We start from the raw sequence: 23,598 nt of genomic DNA, 5'->3' as shown, positions 1-23,598 counted from the left end.
CTACTTTGTTCTGACTCTCTAATTTGTATATTCTATCCCCCTGTTTAATTTTCTAAGTTGTCTCAAGTATTTTGCAAAATAGTAAACACAGAAACACACATATGATATATAGTACTTGCAACAATGCATTATAGTAGTTTTCTTTTTTCAAAATTTTTAATGTTTATTTATTTTTGAGAAAGAGAGAGACAGAGTGTGATCAGGGGAGGGGAAGAGAGAGAGGGAGACACAGAATCTGAGGCAGGTTCCAGGCTCTGAGCTGTAAGCACAGAACCTGACACATGCTCGAACTCGTGAACTGAGATCATGACCTGAGCTGAAGCCGGATGCTTAACAGACTAAGCCACCCAGGCGCACCTTATTTAACCTTTAATAGGGTTTGGCCCTTAGAGAGAGCTCCAGACCTCTCTAACACTCTCCCCTTCCTCCAAATGCCTTAAGAAGTGTAGATATAAATGATTGAGTTATAGGACAGTTACTAACTCATGATCAGGATTGTTCTCTCTCTCTCTCATCCATCTTTGAGGAATCTTGTCCCTTTACTCCCACAAAATGGCGGTTGATAGTAGTGATTCTCTGATTCTAGGAATGTGATGTTGTTCTGTTCACAGAATTACTTGGTTCAGGTAGCCGTGATCATTGGGAAAGGAGGAGAGATGGACTGAATGGAGCACTGGGTTGCTATTGCAACAGGCTCTTAATACTACAAACTTTCCTCCCCTTTCCCAGTGCAGGTACAGAAGTTCTTAGTGTGAAATAAGCTCTTCTCCATTGCTGTACAGTGGGAGCATGAACACATAGGAAGCTCTCGAGGCCTGAGTGTGTGCCAACAACTCAGAGAATGTGAAATTAGCTTGGAGGAGAAGAGGCTGTGTTTTCTCTACATTTATGGGCTCTCACTTTCCCTCACGTAGTACTTTCTAAATTTTTCAAGGGATAATTTTAGAAAAAAAAGTTGACAAAAATCAGGAAGTTGGCGTGTTTTGCCAAATAGCAGTATTATTTCTGAATGGCTAGAACCTAACTCTACTCTATAGATATACTAAACTTTTTAAGTGCATAGTTTGTCACCCATGGAATTTTCCATTCAAGGAATTTTTATGACCTTTTATAAACCGTGACAAATCTGAATAGAAGATCTTTTGGAACCATGTTTCTTTTAAGAATCTGAAAATATAGGCACAGACTTCAGGATTTACACAAGTGAGGTGACATCACCATAGAAGGAATGAACTATGAGTGCACAGAGATGCAATTCTAGGTCCTCTGCCTGGCACAACAGCAGTAACATTTTTTAAAATTTTTATTTAATTTGTTTTTTAAATTTACATCCAAGTTAGTTAGCATATAGTGCAACAATGATTTCAGGAGTAGATTCCTTAATTCCCCTTACCCATTTAGCCCATCTTCCCTCCTACAACCCCTCCAGTAGCCCTCTGTTTGTTCTCCATAATTAAGAGTCTCTTATGTTTTTGTCCCCCTCCTTCTTTTTATATTATTTTTGCTTTCCTTCCCTTATGTTCATCTGTTTTGTATCTTAAAGTCCTCATATGAGTGAAGTCATATGATATTTGTCATTCTCTGAGTAATTTCACTTAGCATAATACCCTCTAGTTCCATCCACGTAGTTGCAAATGGCAAGATTTCGTTCTTTTTGATTGCCAAGTAATACTCCATTGTGCGTGCGTGCGTGCGTGTGTGTGTGTGTGTGTGTGTGTATACATATATATATACCACAACTGCTTTATCCATTCATCCGTCGATGGACATTTGGGCTCTTTCCATACTTTAGCTATTGTTGATACTGCTGCTATAAACATTGGGTTGCATGTGCCCCTTCGAAACAGCACACCTGTATCCCTTGGATAAATACCTAGTAGTGCAATTTTTGGGTCGTAAGGTAGTTCTATTTTTAATTTTTTGAGGAAACTCCATTCTGTTTTCCAAAGTAGCTGCACCAGTTTGCATTCCCACCAGCAGTGCAAAAGAGATCCTCTTTCTCCACATCCTCACCAACATCTGTCATTGCCTGAGTTGTTAATATTAGCCATTCTGACAGGCGTGAGGTCATATCTCATTGTGGTTTTGATTTGTATTTTCCAGATGATGAGTGATGTTGAGCATTTTTTCATGTGTTCGTTGGCCATAGAGAAGTGTCTATTCATGTCTTTTGCCCATTTCTTCACTGGATTATTTAGTGTTGAGTTTGATAAGTTCTTTATAGATTTTAGATACTAACCCTTTATCTGATATGTCATTTGCAAGTATCTTCTCCCATTCTGTCGGTTGCCTTTTAGTGTTGCTGATTGTTTCCTTCACTGTGCAGAAGCTTTTCATTTTGATGAGGTCATAATAGTTCATTTTTGCTTCTGTTTCCCATTCTTATGGAGACGTGTTGAGTAAGAAGTTGCTGCGGCCAAGGTCAAAGAGGTTTTTGCCTGCTTCCTCCTCTAGGATTTTGATGGCTTCCTATCTTACATTGAGGTCTTTCATCCATTTTGAGTTTATTTTTGTGTATGGTATAAGAAAGTGGTCCAGGTTCATGTTTCTGCATGTGGCTGTCCAGTTTTCCCAGCACCACTTGCTGAAGAGACTGTCTTCATTCCATTGAATATTCTTTCCTACTTTGTCAAAGATTAGTTGGCCATACGTTTGTGGATCCATTTCTGTGGTTCTCTATTCTGTTCCATTGATCTGAGTGTCTGTTCTTGTCCCAGTACCATATTGTCTTGATTATTACAGCTTTGTAATACAGCTTGAAGTCCAGGATTGTGATGCCTCATGCTTTGGTTTTCTTTTTCAAGATTGCTTTGGCTATTTGGGATCTTGTAATATTCCATACAAATTTTAGGATTTGTTCTAGCTCTGTGAAGAATGCTGTGTTATTTTGATAGGGATTGCATTGAATATGTAGATTGCTTTGGATAGTATCGACATTTTAACAATATTTGTTCTTTCTATCCAGAAGCATGGAATATTTTTCCACTTTTTTGTGTCTTCTTCAATTTGTTTCATAAGATTTCTATAGTTTTCAGTGTATAGATTTTTCACCTCTTTGGTTAGATTTATTCCTAGGTATTTTATGGGTTTTGGTGCAATTGTAAATGGGATCGATTCCTTGATTTCTCTTTTTGTTGCTTCATTGTTGGTGTATAGGAATGCAACCAACTTCTGTGCATTGATTTTATATTCTGCCACTTTGCTGAATTCATGGATCAGTTCTAGCAGTTTTTTGGAGACATCTTTTGGGTTTTCCATATAGAGTATCATGTCATCTGCAAAGAGTGAAAGTTTGATGTCCTCCTGGATGATTTGGATGCCTTTTATTTCTTTGTGTTGTCTGATTGTTGAGGCTAAGACTTCCAATACTATGTTGAATAACAGTGGTGAGAGTGGACATACCTGTCTTGTTCCAGATCTTAGGGGGAAAGCTATCAGTTTTTCCCCATTAAGGATGAAGAAAGGTCTCAGATCCACAACCTAACCTTACACCTTAAAGAGCTGGAAAAAGAAAGCAAATAAAACCACAAACCAGCAGAATACAGGAAATAATAAAGATTAGAGCAGAAATCAATGGTATCAAAACCAAAAAAACAGTAGAACATATCAATGAAACCAGAAGCTTGTTCTTTGAAAGAATTAACAAAATTGATAAACCACTAGCCAGTTTGATCAAAAAGAAAAAGGAAAGGACCCAAATAAATAAAACCAAGAATGAAAGAGGAGAGATCACAACCAACAAAGTAGAAATAAAAACAATAATGAGAGAATATTATGAGCAATTATATGCCACTAAAATAGGCAATCTGGAAGAAATGGACACATTCCTAGACACATATAAACTATCAAAACTGAAACAGGAAGAATATAAATTTTTAACAGACTCAAAACCAGTAAAGAAGTCAAATTCATAATAAAAAATCTCCCCCAAAATAGGGGTGCCTGGGTTAAGCATCCGACTTCAGCTCAGGTCATGATCTCACACTCCGTGAGTTTGAGACCCATGTCAGGCTCTGTGCTTGACAGCATACCTGGAGCCTGCTTTGGATTCTATGTCTCCCTCTCTCTCTGCCCCTCCCCTGCTCATGCTCTGTCTCTGTCTCAAAAATAAACAAAAACATTTAAAAAAAATCTCCCCAAAAACAAGAGTCCAGGGCTAGATCCCTTTCAAGGAGAATTCTACCAAACATTTAAGGAAGAGTTAACACCTATTCTCTTGAAACTGTTCCAAAAAATAGAAATGGAAGGAAAACTTCCAAAGTCTTTCTATGAAGCCAGCATTACCCTGATTCCAAAACCAGACAAAGACCCCACTAAAAACGAGAACTATAGACCAATTTCCCTCATGAACATGGATGTGAAAATCCTCAACAAGGTATCAGCCAACCGGATCCAACAATACATTTAAAAAATTGTTCACCACGATCAAGTGGGATTTATACCTGGGATGCAGGACTGGTTCAATACCCACAAAACAATCAATGTGATTCAACACATCAATAAAAGAAAGGACAAGAACCATATGATCCTCTCAATAGATACAGAGAAGGCATTTGACAAAATACAGCATCCTTTCTTGATAAAAACCCTTAAGAAAGTAGGGATAGAAGGATTATACCTCAAGATCATAAAAGCCATATTTGAAAGTCCCATCACTAAAAATTTTTAAATGATGACTGGCCTCATCCAGACTGGAATTTCCACCAGGAAACTTTTTGAAACATTGGAAGGCCATCAAGCACAATTTGTGTAAAAGGGATCTAAGCAAAGTGTGGTTCAGAGTTAAAACTCCTCACTTCCCTGTAGGGCCAATTATTGAGTCTCCAGCTAGTATAGGAACAGAGCAAGTCCTTGGGCAGAAGCAGTGGAGTGCATTTTTTTTTTTCCATGCAAAATGATAGACTCTGGATTCTGGTGAAAAATTAGAATCTGGGCAGTAAATGGCACTTGGACAAAAGATACTTTTCTATAATAATTTAGGTGATGAAATTTCCCTTTTACTCTCTTTTATTGAGGAGCAAATATATGGATAACGTTTTTCTGTCTTCAAGAGCATTCTCCCCGTCTATCCTGAGATCCTTTTTGATAGACTTAATATACATTTTCCTGGCTGGCGCTGTACTATATGCGTCCAAGCCACAGGAAACAAATCATTTTGAGGACCCCAAGTTCTTATCCCAAGGGACTCCCTCCCCCGGCACCCAGACCCCCAAACACACATCCCAAGTGGTGTCCACACTCAGGGCCAGGGAAAGCAAGGACAATACCTCATGTGTGACTTCACATCCAGCAACTCCAGGGCAGTAACCCGTGGCTCCCCAGCCAGGTTTTGCAAGATCTTCAGCCTTGGCCCACAGTGCTTGTAAAATTCAGTACAAATATTCAGCAGGGACTCCCGAGGTCTTCTAAACTCCTCCCGAGCAATTCGTTCATCCAGTTCCTCCCTGGGAAGGCCTTGCCCTTCCTCAAGTAAGTGAAGGTTTTCCCTGGGGAATTATAAAAAGTTACCTGGGGGTCTGAAAAGGTATATGTGTGGCAACACTGAGAGAAGGGTATCACACTGAAGCAAAATCTAAGATTCCTTATATTATGTTCATACACATTAATGAAGCAGTAGGCCAGGGCCTAGGAGAACCTCATCTGAAGGGTAAAGAATGTTTATCAACCTGGAAGAGATTGCCATCTCCAAATGCAGTAGCTTTACCTGAGCCACTTTGTGAGGATTTACCCAGAGATAGTATGTCATGCATTAATTAAATGAAATCTAATGGAACCATAACCCAGCTCAAAAGGCAATCATCACAAGATGTCAGAATTAGTATGAAATCAGGGCTTGTCTTTCTGTACCTGATAAAGTGCAGTTTGGCTCCTTGTTCCTGGTACCTGGGGATCAGAAAAACAGTCTGCTTTACTATGGGCAAAAACAGGGTTATGGTGGGGCTTCTTAAGGACTATTTCTCATGAAAAGTCCCTGAAGCTACACATCTTAAAAAATGTATTTATTTTGAGAAAGAGAGAGAGCAAGTGGGGGAGGGGCAGAGGGAGGGAGAGAGAGAATCCCAAGCAGGCGCTGAGCTGTCAGCAGAGAGCCCCATGCAGGGTTCAATCTCACAAACACATGAGATCATGACTTCAGCTGGAATCAATGTGGTTTATACATACAATGGAATACTACTGGGCAATGAGAAAGAATGAAATCCTACCATTTGCAGCAACGTGGATGGAACTAGAAGGTATTATGCTGAGAGAAATAAGTTAGTCAGAGAAAGACAGACAACATATGATTTTACTCATATGTGGATCTTGAGAAGATCTATGAGGGAAGGGAAGGGAAAAAAATAGCTACAAACAGAGAGGGAAGGAGGCAAACCACAAGAGGATCTTAAATACAGAGAACAAACTGAGGGTGGACGGGAGGGTGGGGGAGAGGCGAAAATGGGTGATGGGCATCGAGGAGTGCACTTGTTGGGATGAACACTGGGTGTTGTTTGTAAGCGATGAACCACGAGAATCTACCCCAAAAACCAAGAGCACACTTTACGCACTGTATTTTAGCCAATTTGACAATAAATTATATTTAAAAAATTGTAGAAAAGAAAATAAAAGCCAAAAAAAAATGAGTTGGATGCTTAACCAACTCAGGCACCCCAAAGCTACACATTTTGATAAGTTCACAAATGCACATATACTAATCCTAATCTACAAAATCTTTATCTTTCATTTGGCTACCACACATGCAATTATAGCTGCTATGAAAAGCTGTCCCATTGGTATATAATTTGTAGAAAGATAAACGTATACGAAGTCACGGAATACAGCCAAATGAGGGGACTTTTGAAAATTTTTGAAAGTAACGTGAATCTAAGTTACAGTTTAACATGATGTGTTTTGTTTCAAGTGATCAGAAGAAGAAATATGGCTGACTTCTTTTTAGTTCTGGAGACTTATTGCTTTATGATTGATTAATAATAGGACTTTAGAAGCTCTCTTTTCCCATGTACCCTTCATCTGGTAGTTAAACCTAGCTCCTGAATGTCACTTAACAATATATTTATTTTTTCTTTTCTTTTTCTTTTAATTTTTTAATGTTTATTTATTTTTGAGAGAAGAGACATGGCACAAGTGGGGGAGGGGCAGAGAGAGAGAGACACACACAATCTGAAGCAGGCTCCAGGCTCTGAGCTGTCAGCACAGAGCCCAACACGGGGCTCGAAATCATGAGCCATGAGATAATGACCTGAGCTGAAGTTGGATGCTCAGCCGACTGAGCCACCCAGGTGCCCCTATTTATTTTTTCTTACTATAGGAAATTGAGGCATGAGTTAACCATCACTCGAGTAATTTACAGTTGGGTTTGGTATTTATTAATTTTTTATTATTTAAAAAAAATTTTTAAACATTTATTTTTGAGAGACAGAGAGAGACAGAACATGAGCAGGGAAGGGAGAGAGAGAAAGGGAGATACAGAATCTGAAGCAGGCTCCAGGCTCTGAGCTGTCAGCAGAGTCCAACTCAGGGCTCAAACCCACAAACCATGAGATGATGACCTAAGCCGAAGCTGGATGCTTAACCGACTATATCACCCGGGCACCCCTGCTTTATTTTTATTTTTATTTTATTTTTATTTTTATTTTATTTTATTTTATTTTATTTTATTTTATTTTATTTTATTTTATTTGTTTATTTATTTATTTAATTATTCCCTGATGAACAGGGAATTAACTTTACATAAGGAATAATACATACTTAAAACTGTGTTTCAGAGGGAAAATTACTTAGCTTCTCCTTAAGATCTCCCTATTAACTAGCTACTCCATACTGGGAGATGAGAACTTTTTCTCTAACTGATTTGGGGCTTTCCCTATCTTAAATTTTCCTTGGGGGAAGAAGCTAATTAAACCTGTGCGTGTGTATATGTGTGTTAGAGTGTTTAGAGGTTAACACAGACAGAATGAACAGCTTAAGTATTAACTAGTCTAGCCAGTGTCTGACTTACACCAAAACAGGGAGGGAGATTAAGTCAATGACCATGAAAGCATCATTTAAGGACCTAATGCAAAATTTGGATGAAATGTACATGGAAAATCTGTCCAGATGAAAGAAAGTTGACCCTGTATAACTGCTCCGGGAATGAGAAACCACCCCCTGATTATTATTGTTTCATTTGGCTTTTTCTTGGAGGCAAATGAAACAACACTGGAATAGTTCAAAGACCACCCAGGAGGCACAGAACATCTTTCACGTTCATGCAAACAAAACGCCACAAATGCCAGTTGATGAAGGTGGCTTGGATTTCTCTTCGATGCTTTCAAAAGAAGCCTTGTAACTCTAAACTCTCACCTTCTTTTCTTTTCCTTGGAGAGTTTCACACTCATTATTGACTATTTTCAAGATTCCTTTCATTCCCAACAGCTGAGACTCAGGTTGTATGAAACGGAGGGGCCATAGATGAATAAGGCGAGTGAATTACCTGGTGTTCACCCCGGACGACATGGTGTGATTGGCTGTGGTGGTTCCTTTATGACCTTGGTCACACCTGCTCATCTGTGGGGCTGTCATGGGCCTGCAACAGGGACAGTAATGGCCACAACAAAACAACAGCAAGAGAAGTAGAAACATTTACAAAGTCCTCAAGTTATGGAAACTCACTTAAGTTTTAAATCACTTGCAGAGTCTTCAAAAGAGACTGTCTAGTTGGGCTTTTCTGTCACACTCTTGCTGTCTCTGTTCTGAGAGTCACTTTAAAGGGAACATTGGTTCCCAGGGGTGTATTAACATACCATGATTTAAGTTCTTCTACTTCTTGGTTTTGAGTAATAAACTATGACACTTCAAACCAGACATTTATGAACTCAGACTTCTAAGTCTGTAGGATTCAGTGAGAGTTAAGAGCTCATTTTTCAATTTGACAGGTATCAGGAAGTTAATGATTTTAGACAATACGTAAATGGTAAAGGTGTATACACCATTTTGGCTACCCATGTTGTAATCAGTATAACCACCTTATTTTTTTCTGAAAAACAATCAAAGAATGAAAGAATCCTTCTAGTCAAAATTATACCTAAGACTACCCAAAGAAGTGAGTAAATTAGTGTCTGTTATAAGTAGGTAATTTAGACACTCAGAAGTAGATTTGAATCATCTCATTTTATACCTGCAGGGTTTCCTTTAAATACTAGGTAATCTTTGCCTCTGTATCAGCATCTGAGGCATGGAAAGGATGATGCAGCTTTTCAAAGCTTGCACGAACTCTTTAAGGCTTGCTTTCATAATGCTCATTTTCTGTATGCTGGGTGTGGCTGGAAAGTAAGCTTTTAACAGCCACACTAGACTTTGTCTTCCTGTGCCATTGTTGTGGTAGGCAGAATTTAAAGATGGCCCCGAGACCTATAGTCCTCCTGGTGTTACCTCAGTGATTACTATATGTTATACTGCAAAAGGGAAATTATCTGGGTAGGCCTAATCTTATGGCACCAGCCCTTAAAAAGCAGAGTTCTCCCTTGCTAGGAACAGATAGACTTGAAGCATGAGAAGAGCTCAGGGCACCATTGCTGACTGGAAGATAGAAGGAGCCATGTGAGAAGGAAGGCAGGTACCTTCTGAGTGGCCCCTGGCTGACAAAAAGGAAAGAGGACCTCAGACCTAAAACTGCATGGTGTGGGATTCTGCCCGAAACCTAAACAAGCTTAGATAAGGATTTTCCCCCAGAACTTTCCGATAAGAGCCCAGCGTGATTGCCATCTTGATTTTGGCTTTGTGAGACCCTGAGCAGAGAAACCAGCTAAGCCTGCCCAGACTTCTGGCCTATGAAAATATGAGATAATGAATGTTTTGTTTTATGCCCCTAAATTTGTGGTAACATATTAGATAACACTAGAAAATTAACATTAATACCATTATAATATACTTACTTGTGTGTTACTCCCTTTATAACTATTAATTCTTTTTCATGAGTAAGGAAATTAGGAGCGTGGAAATGAAATGGGGTTCTTCTTATCTTCTTTTTGTGTAAACAGCAAAGCTGATTTTATTGTGAATAATCGCAGCTGACCGAGGAGGCTAGTTCTCCTCTCCACCAAAAGAATATTAAATACGCTGGAATATTTCGAACCACAGAATTTTATTTTATTACTTTTTTATTTTTTAAAGTTTAATTATTTATCTTAGAGAGACAGAGAAAGAGATAGCATGAGTGGGGGAGGAGCAGAGGGAGAGAGAGAGAGAAAGAGAGAGGGAGAGAGAGAGAGAGGATCCCAAGCAGGCTCTGCTGACAGTGCAGGGCCTGACATGGAGCTCAATCCAACTACTATAAGATCATGACCTGAGCTGAAACCAAGAGTCAGCTGCTCAAATGACGGAACCACCCCAGGGCCCCTGGAGCCACAGAATTTTAAATGCCAATGCTCCATCCATAACTCTTCGTGGAATTTGGGGTAAGTCAATTTTGGATAAGTTAATTGACCTATTAACTTCTCTCCTACAGAAAGGAGGGAAGCACCCATATTGCACAATATGAGGAGAAATAAAAGCGGCATTTGAAAAAACGGATTGCTCTTCTCTCCTCTAATTGCAGGAAGGGGCTCGTGATGTAACCAGATAGGTGCAGAAGGAAGAATGTAAGTCTGATAGCTCTCCTTAGGATGTTCTTCCTCCTAGGACTTTCATGAAACGATCATCAAAGCACTGGGACTGCGTCCCATTGGAAGAGGCAGTTTGGCACGGAGCCCCGTTCCACTGCTTCCCATCTTGTCTGCCAGGTGCACATGGGCTCTTCAGCACTGGCAGTCTGCCAAAGGCTTTTGGGCTACACTCTGCTTGCCTAGGTTGGCAATGCAGCTCGTGATTAGAAGCTAAACATATATTGACTTAATGAATCACAATCTCCCTCCCTCTCTCACTTGCTCGTGCATGTTAGAAAAGTCCTTCCTGGACTGAAGGATTTCAGCTAGGCTTTTCATCAACAGGGCAAGATGGGGCTGAGGAAGTTGGTGCCTCTTGGTGGGAGTAAATCACAAGCAGAATTTAGGCTAAGGATGTGGCCAAATGATGGAGGGGCAAAGACACCGACGTAGGAAGAAGGCTTCCCCACCTCCACTCTAGGGAACAATATCTCTTTCTGGCTAATTGTATGTGGGAACAGACAAAGAAAGCCATTCATCTGCAGAACTTCCTATCTCCACCTCTTCCAGTTCTTCTCACTCCGTCCGCCCCCATCCCTTCCATCCCTACCCAGCTTCTCAATGCCATCTGCTTCTGCACCCAAGACTCATGCCACAGGACTCACTTCTTCGTCCTTTATTTAGGGTTGAACTCTGGTGGCAATGTACCTTTCCATTCCCAAATCCCTCAGCCTGTTATCCCAGCACCACTGAGCCTTGCCTCACAGAGAACCTGTTACTTCTAGGAGGAGAATAAAATTCTGTCGTTTATGTTTGTTTTATGGTGTCTGAAACGACAGTACAAAAACCACAGCTCTTTACAAACAGTAAAATAATAAAAGAAGGCTTCGTTGGACTTGCAGACATTTCATGTCTCATAAAATAATATAAAAGCTAATAAAAATATATATCACATTTTCATCTTCACTATATTGGCCCTTTTACAAAAAGATCTGTTCACCACTGGGTCAAAACTGCCACAGAAGTTCAGCAAGCTCCATGCAAATATGTTCATGGTATTATTACTATTACTATTATTATTGTTATTATTTTTTAATTTTTTTAATGTTTATTTATTTTTGAGAGAGAGAGAGACAGAGACAGAGCGTGAGCAGGGGAGAGGCAGAGAGAGAGGGAGACACAGAATCTAAAGCAGGATCCAGGCTCTGGAGCACAGAGCCTGACGTGGGGCTTAAACCCACGCATGAACCGTGAGATCATGACTTGAGTCAGAGTCAGACGCTTAACTGACTGAGCCACCCAGGCGCCCCTAGTATTATTATTATTAATTATTCAGAGTAGCACTATTTATCCAAGCAATTTAGGGAATGTTTGCAGTTTTAAGCCACATAAGGCTGAATTTGGGCAAGTGTCAATCAATAAAGATAGGGTTATTAGACATTTTTAGTCACCGCATTTTTTTCTTCATCTTTTTGGTAGATACACACATTGTAAGGTCATGGACATCTCTGCGATGGGTTACCTGGTGAGGACCTCTACACTGTACAAGAGGGCCTGCAGGGATGTCGCGAGAGCAGCCGTGGCCGCGATCTCTTCTCGGGCAGCAGGCACCGTCTCCACTTGTGACGTCTGCCTCTTTAGCTTTTGTAGGTAACAGGGGACCAGAGCTTCCAAGACCATCAGCATCTGGAGACTTTAATCAACAGAAAGGCAACCAAGTCACATGTTACATTCTACTGTCATTGGCTGTGTCATATTTAGGAACGTGAAGGAATGAAAAGCCTCAAGAGTGATGACTGATTTTAGGCGCCCTTCCCACCCCACCCAAGTCAAGAGTAAGTAGAGCAGCTGGAAGTTTGATCAACATTAATTAATTAATTAATTGAGCATCTAGTAAAAGGTGTTGAAAGTCTGCTTGCCTTTAGGGAGAATATGACCTAGTGGGGAGGGGAAAAATAGCATATAAACAACTCGTTGAAAGAACGATAGAATAATTGGTGGAGCTATGAACCCTATTTAGAGAAACAGGCATCACAATGATCAATAAAGCTTCCACCCAGGGATTTGCTGAGAGTGATTTTTTTACCTGAAACAAATTTTACCCAAGATAAAGCCCTTCCCTGGGAGGCTGGCTTCTTAAAGCTTAAGCAGTTTTTGAGAAAGAGTCTGTGGAAATAGCCACTGTGACGCAGGTCTGAAAATAGCTGCTTACTAGAGTGAATAATAAAAAATCTCAAATGTATTTCGCTAATAAGAAACCCATGTTAAACATAAGTACATAGAAACATTGAAGGTAAAAGTAAGAACAAACACCAATCAAACTTATTATAAAGCTGTAATAGCTAAGACGGTGTAATATTGGTATGAGTGATGAGGGATGGAAGCAAAAAATGTTCACCTTTAGTCCGGAAGGCTGACCTATAGCCTGCATAGTTCCGTTAAGGATCAAATACACGGTGGTCGCTACAGTCTTAAAGGGTTTCATGACTGCCTGTGTGCTTCATCAACAGTTAGTGTTGAACTAAATGGTAAGCACCAGAGAAATCTTGCAAAAGTAGTTTTATGAGAAGTTCGAAGAAGAGATTTATGATCTAATACTCCCTGCATGTCCTTCCCCGCTGAGCACTAAGCCTGTAACAACCACCTGCATACAGCAAAAAGCACAGCTTTCTGCCCACAGGTCCTGCCCCTGTGCTACTTAAATAAACCCACTAATTTGCACCATACAATGTCTCAAGAATTCTTTCTTGGAATAAAACAAAAAAAATTTTTTTTTGTTGGCCATTGTGCTCCATGGCCCCACAACACAGGAAAGACAAATAGACGTATGGACCAGAATAATGCGTCTGAAACAAATCCACAAATACTTGATTTATAACAAGGATGACATTGCAATGCAATGGAAATGCTAGTCTTTTCCATAAACGGAGCTTGATCTATTGTCTATTAGTATTTATATGGAAAAAAGAAATCTTGACCCTTACTTTACACCATACCCTACATTAATTTCAGATGGATTATCAATCTGAATATGAAGATAAAACAAATAAGGCATCTGGCAGATAATATAAAGGGACATATTCATAATCTTGAGTTAGCCAAGATTTCTTCAGAGGATACAGAAAGCCCTAAGCAATAAGGAAAAGAGTGGTACGTTGGACAACATTAAAATGAAGAACTCTGTTCATTGAAAGATGATGTTAGGTAAGTAAACCTATAAGTCAAAGAGTAGGAGATGTGATTTGAAATACACATAACCAGTGGATTATGTATTATGTATTATGTATTATGTATGGATTATGTATTATACACATAATACAGTAGGCATGTACCAGGTCAAGGAAGCCTACATATGCTTCTGTTTCCAACCCCAAGGTCAATGTCATGCTGCCATCTTGTACTCAGCAATTGCTACATGTTGGCAAAACTAGCAATGCTATGTGTCAGGGACTCTCTTCTCCCAGGGAACTGGTTGTTAAATGTTTACCAGCACATCAGTCCATATAAGCTAAAAAAGTACTCACATCAGACTCTTTAGACAAATTCTACATATCAAATTAAAAAATACTGATAGTCTCATTTAAAAATGGGTAGAAGACTTCAAGAGGTACTTTGCAAAAGTAGATATCCAAATTCCAATAAACATCTGGAAAACTTCCAAACCTTTCAGTTTGCAAGAGGGAAATAGAAATTAAAACCACAATGAGATCTCACTACGACCCAACAAAATGGCTAAAATGAAGACTGAGTATCAAGTGCTAATGAGGCACGAGAGTACTAGAACGTTTATACACCACTGGTGGGAATGGAAATTGACACAACCACTTTGGAAAACTGGTAGTATCTCCTAAAGCAAAACACACACATATCCTATGACCTAGCATAGCATTTCTACCTACAGAAATACAGATATGTGTACTCACAAAGACACACGCAAAAATGTTCACTGCAGCACTATTTGTAATAGCTTCAAATCAGATATCACACAAATGTCAGTCAATAAGAAATCAATCGTGGCGTAGACACTAAATGAAATATTACTGACGAATGAAGAACAAACTATGGTTATACACAATTATATTGGTAAATCTCATGAAACAGTAGTGAATAACAAAAGTCGGGCATTAAAAAGTACTTATCATATTTCATTGGAATAGGGTTCAGAAATAGGCAAAGATGATTTGTGGTATAGGATAGTGAGCATAAGATGTTCAATTGATTGAGCCACCCAGGCGCCCGTGGCCTTTTAATATTAGAGAATATTTATGCATTTTATTATTGCAGTGTCTTGATGTTATCACTTCATCTCACTGCAGAGCCTCTGATACACCCTGTTAACAAAGTACTTGGACACACTTGGAACGGAAAATAGAAATAGGGAGTATTTTTACACCTAGGAATACAGTGGACTTGGAATTAATGTAGGGTTTCAATCCTTTCTCAAGGCTTTCATGGAGCTGTGATATTATAGGAGAAGCCCAAGGAAACTGGGAGCAGGACCATCATTATTGACTGCAGATTTGCTCTTTTGAGGGCTACAGCCACACTTCTAGTTGACCACAGGCATAATGTTTAATCCACATTGATTAACACAAAAAAAGCTGGGAATCTTAGGAGGGGGATGTTTCTTATTCATTCTTCATGTAGAAAGAGTTCAATTAGTATGAATCCTGTTTCCTTTTTGCCCCTTTACTCATCCTGTTCTAGGGCACAGGGGAAGACCAATCTAAGGGGTAAATTGATAAAGATACACTGCCAAGATCAACCCATTTCTTTCCTTCTTTCTTGAAGAGTTGCCAACATAGCAGGACTTCTTTCCTCCATACTGTGAGTTTTTAGGGTGGTCCTGTGCCAAGCTTAATCCTTATACCCAAAATATGATAGCAAATAACGTGGGACTTTGTTTATGAGTTAGGTATTACAAGAAAAGATCAAAGTAGCTTGAGAAGTTGAGGGACAGATTACCTAATATCAATATCACTGGGGAGGAGGGCCAGAGGTTTGATTAAGCCAGCATCAAGGAATATTTAAAGGAATGTAACTCTATTATTTTTAAATATCTATACTACATAACGGGGCTATCCATGATTCATTTGAATTCCTGTCTCTGCCTTTAAAACACCTATTTTAATAGCAAGATGGGACTGGCTTTCATTTTGCATATTAGTACATAAACCAGACCAGAGCCAACATCCAGGAATTGGGATGACATTTTCCATGTGAATCCTTTGGATTCCTTACACTTGGCAAAATGACAGGCAAGATTTATATTCTTGTTCGTTGTATGACAGGAGTTCTTACCGCTCCTTGAAAAGCATCTTCTTTAATAGTTTAAATGTCTGCTCTGGAATTTTGTTTGCTATTAACATATATCACGTATCGGGGCAAAATTTTCTAAATGAGACTAAACATTTTAGCTGCTGCACAAATTCCAAATTTTAGGCAATTTTAAATTAATGAGGATTTACTATATTTTCCAAAGCCTGTGCAATGACAAGTTTCCTAAATTTAGTTTTTGAAAACATACATTACAGAATATTAGAGGATGATGTGAGCAAGCATAACTTTTGTATTCATTCAATTTTATTTCCTTTGCCATGTTTACTTATCCCAAGGCACAGAACAAAGGGCTGCAATTACCTTCGGAATGACTCAGGAGCATATGCCACCACAGTAACACACAGCTTAATGGCCTCACTTATAGAGAAGGTCAGGTCTTCATTTCCATAGCAGAAATCTGAGGGGACAGAAGGTTAAGGCACAAAATCAAAGTGCATTTTGCCAGGGATAAAGAAGAGATTCCCACTCTCAACATTCCAGTTATATTTTGTAACCACTTCTTCGCCAGACTTTAATCCTAAACCGTGAACATTATTAATTTCTTCATCTAAAAGGACTGAAAACTCTGTTTCCTACTTTTGAATAATCAGATGATAAATAAAAGTGCCTTTTGGGGGCAGTTTTTTAAAAAAAACAATCTTACCTATTAGAAGCTATCAAGGGCATGTAGATGTGTAAGGTAAGACAGGAGCCTTTCTCTTTGATTTACCTCTAGTTCTATACATTCCTTGATAATAAAGACTATTTTAGAGAGTTGCTCACCTAGAATTGCCCAGGAAAACCCAATTTCCTGAAAATAGCAGAACTACAGAAGGGCAGTATGAGGTATCAGTTTAATACAATTTTCATGGTAGAGAATTCCTTACTCTTTAGGATTTTCAAGAAATTTAGGAAAAAAAAGGAGAAAGGAAATGTACTCATTCAATTTATACCACTTTTCCATTTATTTTTGCTGTTTTGATTTAGGTTAAAATATTCAATGTGGAATTATTAAAAAAAATTACAAAGAGACAAAGAAGATCAGGGTAAATTCTGTTTTTACCTAACGATTTAAGAGGCTTCTCAGCTTTGACCAGCTCTAAGATGTCTAATATGTCAGTGGTCTCGCCCTCCAGGGACTGTAGCAGGTCAAACAGGCACTGAGCTGACACACCTTTGCTGGGCCCATTATTGGCCACATCCTGAATAAAGAAAGGCAATTTTAATTTGTTGATTCCCACCTCAGCACTAACATGGTGTGATCAGGAATTCAAATTTCAATAACATTATCACTGACAGCAATTACATTGATCTGGTATTTAGCTCACACAATCCTGCATCCAAAAATGCTACCATATGATTTTGGAGTAGAATCCCTGACTTCCAAGGATTCTATTAAATGTTAATCTGGTACAAAAGAGATATTTGTGGAAACTCCTAAAAATAGAGCAGTATGTAAACTTCCAGAATCACTCATGTAAATGTTTCCTCTGGTCTGTGTTGGAAGGACTCTGCATTCGCAAAGGAACTTTCCATAACATATTAGTTGAACACTTCAAATACGTTTGGGGAAACAGATGCTAATTTTCACAACTCTGGGCATTTTACAGGTCTTGTTTGATAATATAATTCCAAAATGGAGATATCTGCCATCTCAAATCTATTTAAAATGGTTTTGATTCATCCATTAAAACAACAAATCCCTATTAAATTATTACTATGTGCCATGCACAATTCTGTATACCAAGGTTATAACAAAACAAAACCAAAAAAGACATACAAGCAAAACAACTAAAACAAACCAAAAGCAAACAGAAAAACAGGTGAAGGTCTTGCTTTAGCGGAGCTTAAATTCTATTTTGGGGTATGGTAGAGAAATGTAGTAGTGAAACAAATACATGTATGATATGCAATACGGCATGAGTGTTCTGAAAAAAAAGAAAAATAAAGCAGGGTAAGTTCTAGACAGTGATAGGAATGAGAATCAGGAACTCTTCCTTTTGCCAAATTCTATTTTCTTTTTATTAATTAAGTATAAAACTGGAGAGTTGGTCTATTTATATCTTACAGGCTGAGACGAGTGTTGAAGAAAAATGAAGAGAAATAATATGTGATATTCCTATCACATTGGTTGAAGAACGAGAGCTGAGACACTGATTATACAAATGGACAATATAAATGAGTAGCCCATATATAAAAATAGAACACTGATCAAGAACCTGTAGTAACCTACTCAGGAAACCAACCCACTGTCCACAGTAACTAGCCAGGGAAGCTAGCCTGCTACAAGTCAGGTTACTAGGAAGTCAGCTTACTAGCTCTAGTGGAAACCAAACAATAACCCCTTTAACCATTGGCTCCCCAAAAGGCCAGGACTTGATTACAATTGACAGCTTCCCTAATCCTTGTCCCTTCTTCCAACTAGACCAGTCAGAGAAAGCCAAATATGTACCCCTAACCAATTGCATAGGATGTGCCCCCCCACCCCCTGTCTTCTAGTTAGCCTGCTTACAGCTCCCCCACACCCATGGCCTCCAGTCAGGGCATATCTGAAGTCTTCCCTTTTCTCCACCATAAAATCTCTTACTTCTCTGTCTGCCTTTGAGTCTTTGCCAAGACACAAGTCACAGTGGCTAACTCCATTGCTGTAGCAAATTCTGAATAAAGAGCCTTTGCTTTTTTTCATTTGGTCTACATTTATTTCCAGAGAGCCACTTACCGGAAACTCCAGGAGAGGGGCCACACTAGCAAACAGCTGGAGCACAAATGGCTTCCGGTGTAGAATGTAGAACTGGTGGCAGGCAAATTCGATGGCTTGACGCAGCTGGGGATTGCTTTCATAGTCAGAGTATACCTGTGGGAAAAATGGCATATATTCAGAAAATGCCTTAACAGCATATCAGAGTTGTGTTTACTTTTAAAACTCATAGCCACGGGATGCGTGGAGGAAAATGGCTAAATTTAATAAACTGGTTGATGGGAGTAAAACAGTATAATCTCTCTTCAGAGAAATTTGGTGATACACATGAATACACTTTTTCCCAGGGAGTTTGTGACCTGGAATTTATTTCAAGAAAGGAACTGGGAAAACGCACAAAGATACAAGAATTCCTGTTGCAAATTTGCATATAATAGTGGAAAATTGGAAACTGCTTAAATTATTCATAAATTGGGATAGATTAAATAGATTATTGTATATGCATGTAACAGAATATTATACAGTTATTTAGAAAGATGCTATAGCACAAAATGTAGCTATGTGAAAAAATGCCCATGATATTTTTAGTGTTATGTGAGAAAAGTAGGTAACAAACTTGAATATACGGTATGATCCATATGTTTTTTTTTTTTTTAAAGTAGGATAGAGTGCCAAGATTTTCAAGAAGTATAAACAATGGTTATCTAGGAAGGAGGATTATAAGTGATCTTTATTTTCTTCTTTAAACTTTATTTTCTGAATGTTATAATGAGCATTTGCTTTTGGTAATCAGTAAGAAAAGTTATAGAAATAGAGAAAATTCCAACTATTTAAAAATAGGAGAGGCCTGATACTAAAGAAAACTTCTTGCCCCTATAGGTTGAACAAATTCCACTTTGCACAAGCATGTATTACTTTTATAATTTTTATTGAAATTTCCATAGTAGAGAATTAGGGTGAGCCCCTAGGGTTTGTTTGAACTTCATCCAGTACTCCTAAACCTAGCCAGATACACATTAGACAGGAGTACATGGAAACAATTTCTGCTGAATTCACCTCCTCCAATCTCAGCATAGTAAGTTTAATAGCAACAGAAATCTCTATTCAGATAGAGGTCAGAGAATCTCTCAGGAGAAACATCAGCTGAATACTTGCTGTATATTTGAATAAAAAGAGCGGTGATTCCCAAATTTCTAGGGCATTAGAACCACCTGGAGGTCTTGTAAAAACCCAGGTTAATGGGTCCTGACGCCACCGTTTCTGATTAAATAGAGGGTGGGACCCAAGAATTCGTCTAACACATTCCCAGGTGATGTTGTTGCTGCTGGTCTAGAGACCACACTTTGAGAAGCACTCACAGAGTGGCTAGAAGAAATGGGAAAGCAAATCCCAGGTCTGGGAGATCTGAGGATAGAATGGATATCTTAGGATATTGTGACCTTTTGGAATTTCTGGGGAGATTTCATTTGGTGCCTTCTGCTGCCACAAAAGAAGATAATTCTATCATTAAAAAGGTTTAGCACAGATCTTGTTGACCTGCTATCTGGGCAGTTAATTATGTGTTAGAAGAGTAGAGCCATGGCACCTGCAGCATGGTGGGCAGAATCCACTGGTAGCCACTGAGAGAGAAAAGGTGATTGAAGTGCACAGCGCTGTTGATGACGGTGGCAGCGTACTGCCTGAGCAGGGCACTGTCTTCTGGGTGGAGGATCAGAGCCCCATTGAAAACGTTGAGGAAGAGCATGATTTCATCTCCCCAGGGAAACTCGCTTGGCATGCCCAGGAACATCTCCTCCAGGAGCTGGATCCACAAGCTTTTCTGAAGAGTGTCGAGGCCAAACAGCTCCTTCCCAGCTGTGAGAACATGAAACAGCAGAGACAGAATTAGCCCCACACCAATCCTGTCAGCGTGGGAGGGCAATCAAACCGGAGGACGCTGCTGTTTCCCATTTGCTCCAGCTCCGGGACGTGAAGATAGGATGCACTGCTGAAACGCTTCCCAGCACACATGGCTGGCGCTGGTATCACACTCCCTAGTTCTCAAAGGACTTCCATCATCACCTCTTTGATTCAACTCTGTAGGCAACACAGGGCTGGCATTTGCAGCGTGTTGCTACTGAATAAGCAGTGGCTTTGAGGAAAAAAAAATAGGTTGTTTCAGAGAGAAAATGGCAGGGTTGGGACTGCGTCTAGATCTTTTAACTCCTGGACAGACTAGAGCTCTTTCTACTATTTGTTCTGGAGCTTCTGGGTGAAGACACTGAACACTGGGATGCTAATTGAAGTGTCTCAAAGGAGTAACATAGTAAGGTTTCAAAACAAGTTTCTTTTTGTCTGTCTCGGGCTCCCTCTCAATTCAGGTGTAATTTAGATAGAGTAAAACATGCACAGATCTCAAATGTAGAGCTTAGTGAGTTTTGGCAAAAATACACACCCATGTGACCAACATACCAGTCAATACATAGACCATTTTCATCACCTCAGAAAGTTCCCTCAGGCCCCTTTCCAGAAAATCCAGCTCCCCTATCCCCATCCCAGAAGCAGCCACTGTCCTGATTTCTGTAATTAGTTTTGCCCCTTTCTGAACGGCCTATGAACACCCATTCTTCACTTAGTCAAGTACTTCCTTAACAATACCGTACTATTTCCTTCAACTGCTTATGATTAGCTTCGAGGATGGGTCTCAAAGTTTGATCCCTGGAATAACAGCATCAACATCACCTGGGAACTTATTAAAATTCAAGTTCCCGGGCTCCATTCCAGAACTACCGAATCAGAAGCGTGGGAGGGTGGAGCCCAGCAATCTGTGTTTTGTGAAGTCCTCCAGGTGATCCTGATGCACTCAAGGCTGAGAAACAACGGCTTAGAAAACTGTCTGCTGGTTAAGAGGCTTTCCAGCTGAGGACAAATCCAGGGCTTGGGAAGCCCAAGGGAGGAAATGCTTTCCTCCTGATACCTTGTGGATCACTGAAGAGTGAAAATTCAGCGTCAATAGCACTTCGGGGGAATGAGGGTAGTCGGAGGAGGTCTTCCTGGAGCATGGAGACGTGAGACTGCTTGTGGGCTGTGGGGATCTTCTGGGTCAGGGAGATGAGAAACAAAACCCGCCCAACTTCCTCCAGCTTCCGAGTGAACACCTGGCAGCAAACAAAGGCAGGAGTAGAGGAAAAGTAGAATTAGCAACTCTGAAATTAAAAGGAGTGAAGAAATTGAAATAAAATATTTAATAGCAAACGGGGCTGATAAAAAATTAAGGGGAGTGGTGAATTGAGAGAGAAATGTTTTTTTTTTCTTTACCACATAGAAAGAGCAAACAATGCTTGATTGACTCTCACTTCCTGTCTCCGTCTGCTCCACAGAAGGAAGTGTTTCTTAAGGGGTTTGCAGGCTGGGGGAGCACAATGCAAGCATTGTCAGGAATAGTTCGATATTAAATAGAGCCCATTTGTTTGGATGGCATAATATGGAAGATCTTTTACAACAGGAGCCAGTCAGTTCCAAGTGCCTCTACCATTTCCACTGATGCCTGAAGCGTTTCTTGTCAGTTCTGGGTTTTTCTCTTAAAAAAAAGACTGAAATGGGATCCAGGAGAAACCTATCTTCGGACAAAGCTGATGGGACTAGATGGCATGGACATAATTCTCTTGGATCCTTCTCTTTGTTCCTTATCTATTGATGATCGGTGAGCAGAGGGTGTGGTCCATAAGCAGTCGGAGGCTGCTAAGGAAATTCCCATGCCAGAATCATAAGCCTGCATATCACTCTCTCCCTGCAGAACTCAGGAAGAAATCTTAAGATTCCAACTTAGAGTGTACATAGAACAAGAACCTCATTTTGTGCTATTTTTAAAAACATGTTCTTAAACATAAAGAGGGACACACTAGCAAAGTGCTATTATTGATTATGATTTTAATTCTTTTGCGGCTAAAATCAAGGGCTGGGATAATTTGGGGAAAGTCATTCTAGAAATGATATATACTTAAGATCTTGCAGTTTTGGAGCTGCCATCTGACCTCGCACTCCCTCGGTTTCGGAGGTGCACCCAGTCTGACCCCAGACACAGCCCAGGAAAGGAAGTGCCTGCTGTCTGAAAGCACCTGACAGAGCAGCTACAAAGCTAGACTCCAGGAGGGACTTACGGCCTCCAGAGCCTGCGAGAAAGCGGCAAGCTCAGGGGAGCTCAACAGGCCAGTGTCAGACAGCCCACTATGATCTTGCATTTGTCCCTGGAATAAAATCAAGAACAGGATGACTGAGGATAGAGCTCTAACAGTCCCAGCAGAGAAAAAAATAACCTTGCGTTTTTTCGGAAGGAAGATGGCGGCATAGGAGGACGTTGGGCTCAGTGCATCCTGCTGACCACTTAGATTCCACTCACACCTGCCTAAATAACCCAGAAAAACGCCAGAAGACTAGCAGAATGGACTCTCCAGAGACAAGCGTAGACGAGAGGCCCACGGAAGAGGGTAGGAAAGGTGGAGAGGCGTTACAGGCTACACGGACTGGTGGGAGGGAGCCAGGGCAGCGGAGGGGCAGCCAGCCCGCCCTACAAGGCAGAGCCCCCAAGTCTGGCTTGCAAAAGTGGAGGGGCCAGGCGGAGTGTGTTCTGATAGCCAGCAGGACTTAACATCTGGAATGTTATAAGTCAACAGCTCTGCTCTGAGAGTGGGAGGGCTAGAGGACAACGGGAGGGAGAGGTGTTGAGCCCCTGAAGACAGAGCTCAGCTCAGCGGGGAACAAAGGCGCTGGCCAGTGCCATCTCCCTCTCCCATCCCCCAGGCAAAATCCCAAAGGGATCAGTTCCCATCACGGAACTTGCTTGCACCACGCAAACACCCAATGCTGTGCTTCTGTGGATCCATTCCTCCAACGGGTCTGCCTCCCTCCCGGTGCCACAGGGCGCCTCCCGAAGTGGACCACCGAAGGCAAAGTGAGCTGAGTCTGCCCCTCCCACCCCTGTGC

General features: G+C 40.3%; 1 protein-coding gene across 7 annotated transcripts in view; it reads right to left on the bottom strand.

Moving 5' to 3' along the window:
- The window catches only part of UNC80 (unc-80 subunit of NALCN channel complex), a 228,938-nt gene that overhangs the window by 37,195 nt on the left and 168,145 nt on the right, over positions 1–23,598 (bottom strand). For all 7 annotated transcript variants that reach the window (XM_086719512.1, XM_086719513.1, XM_086719516.1 and 4 more), the window contains 9 exons: positions 21,593–21,773; positions 20,222–20,490; positions 18,658–18,792; positions 17,002–17,140; positions 16,260–16,356; positions 12,142–12,312; positions 8,471–8,563; positions 5,848–5,883; positions 5,268–5,486 (listed from right to left, as the gene is read on the bottom strand). In XM_086719512.1, the coding sequence (XP_086575638.1) occupies positions 5,268–5,486; positions 5,848–5,883; positions 8,471–8,563; positions 12,142–12,312; positions 16,260–16,356; positions 17,002–17,140; positions 18,658–18,792; positions 20,222–20,490; positions 21,593–21,773 (1,340 nt within the window). The remainder of the gene's footprint in view (positions 1–5,267; positions 5,487–5,847; positions 5,884–8,470; positions 8,564–12,141; positions 12,313–16,259; positions 16,357–17,001; positions 17,141–18,657; positions 18,793–20,221; positions 20,491–21,592; positions 21,774–23,598) is intronic.

Source organism: Puma concolor, chromosome C1 (genome assembly GCF_028749965.1).
Source record: "Puma concolor isolate L17-30 chromosome C1, mPumCon1.1.hap2, whole genome shotgun sequence".
Taxonomy (NCBI): domain Eukaryota; kingdom Metazoa; phylum Chordata; class Mammalia; order Carnivora; family Felidae; genus Puma; species Puma concolor.
Note: the sequence above shows the minus strand (reverse complement) of the source record. Positions and strands in the feature narration are given on the sequence as shown.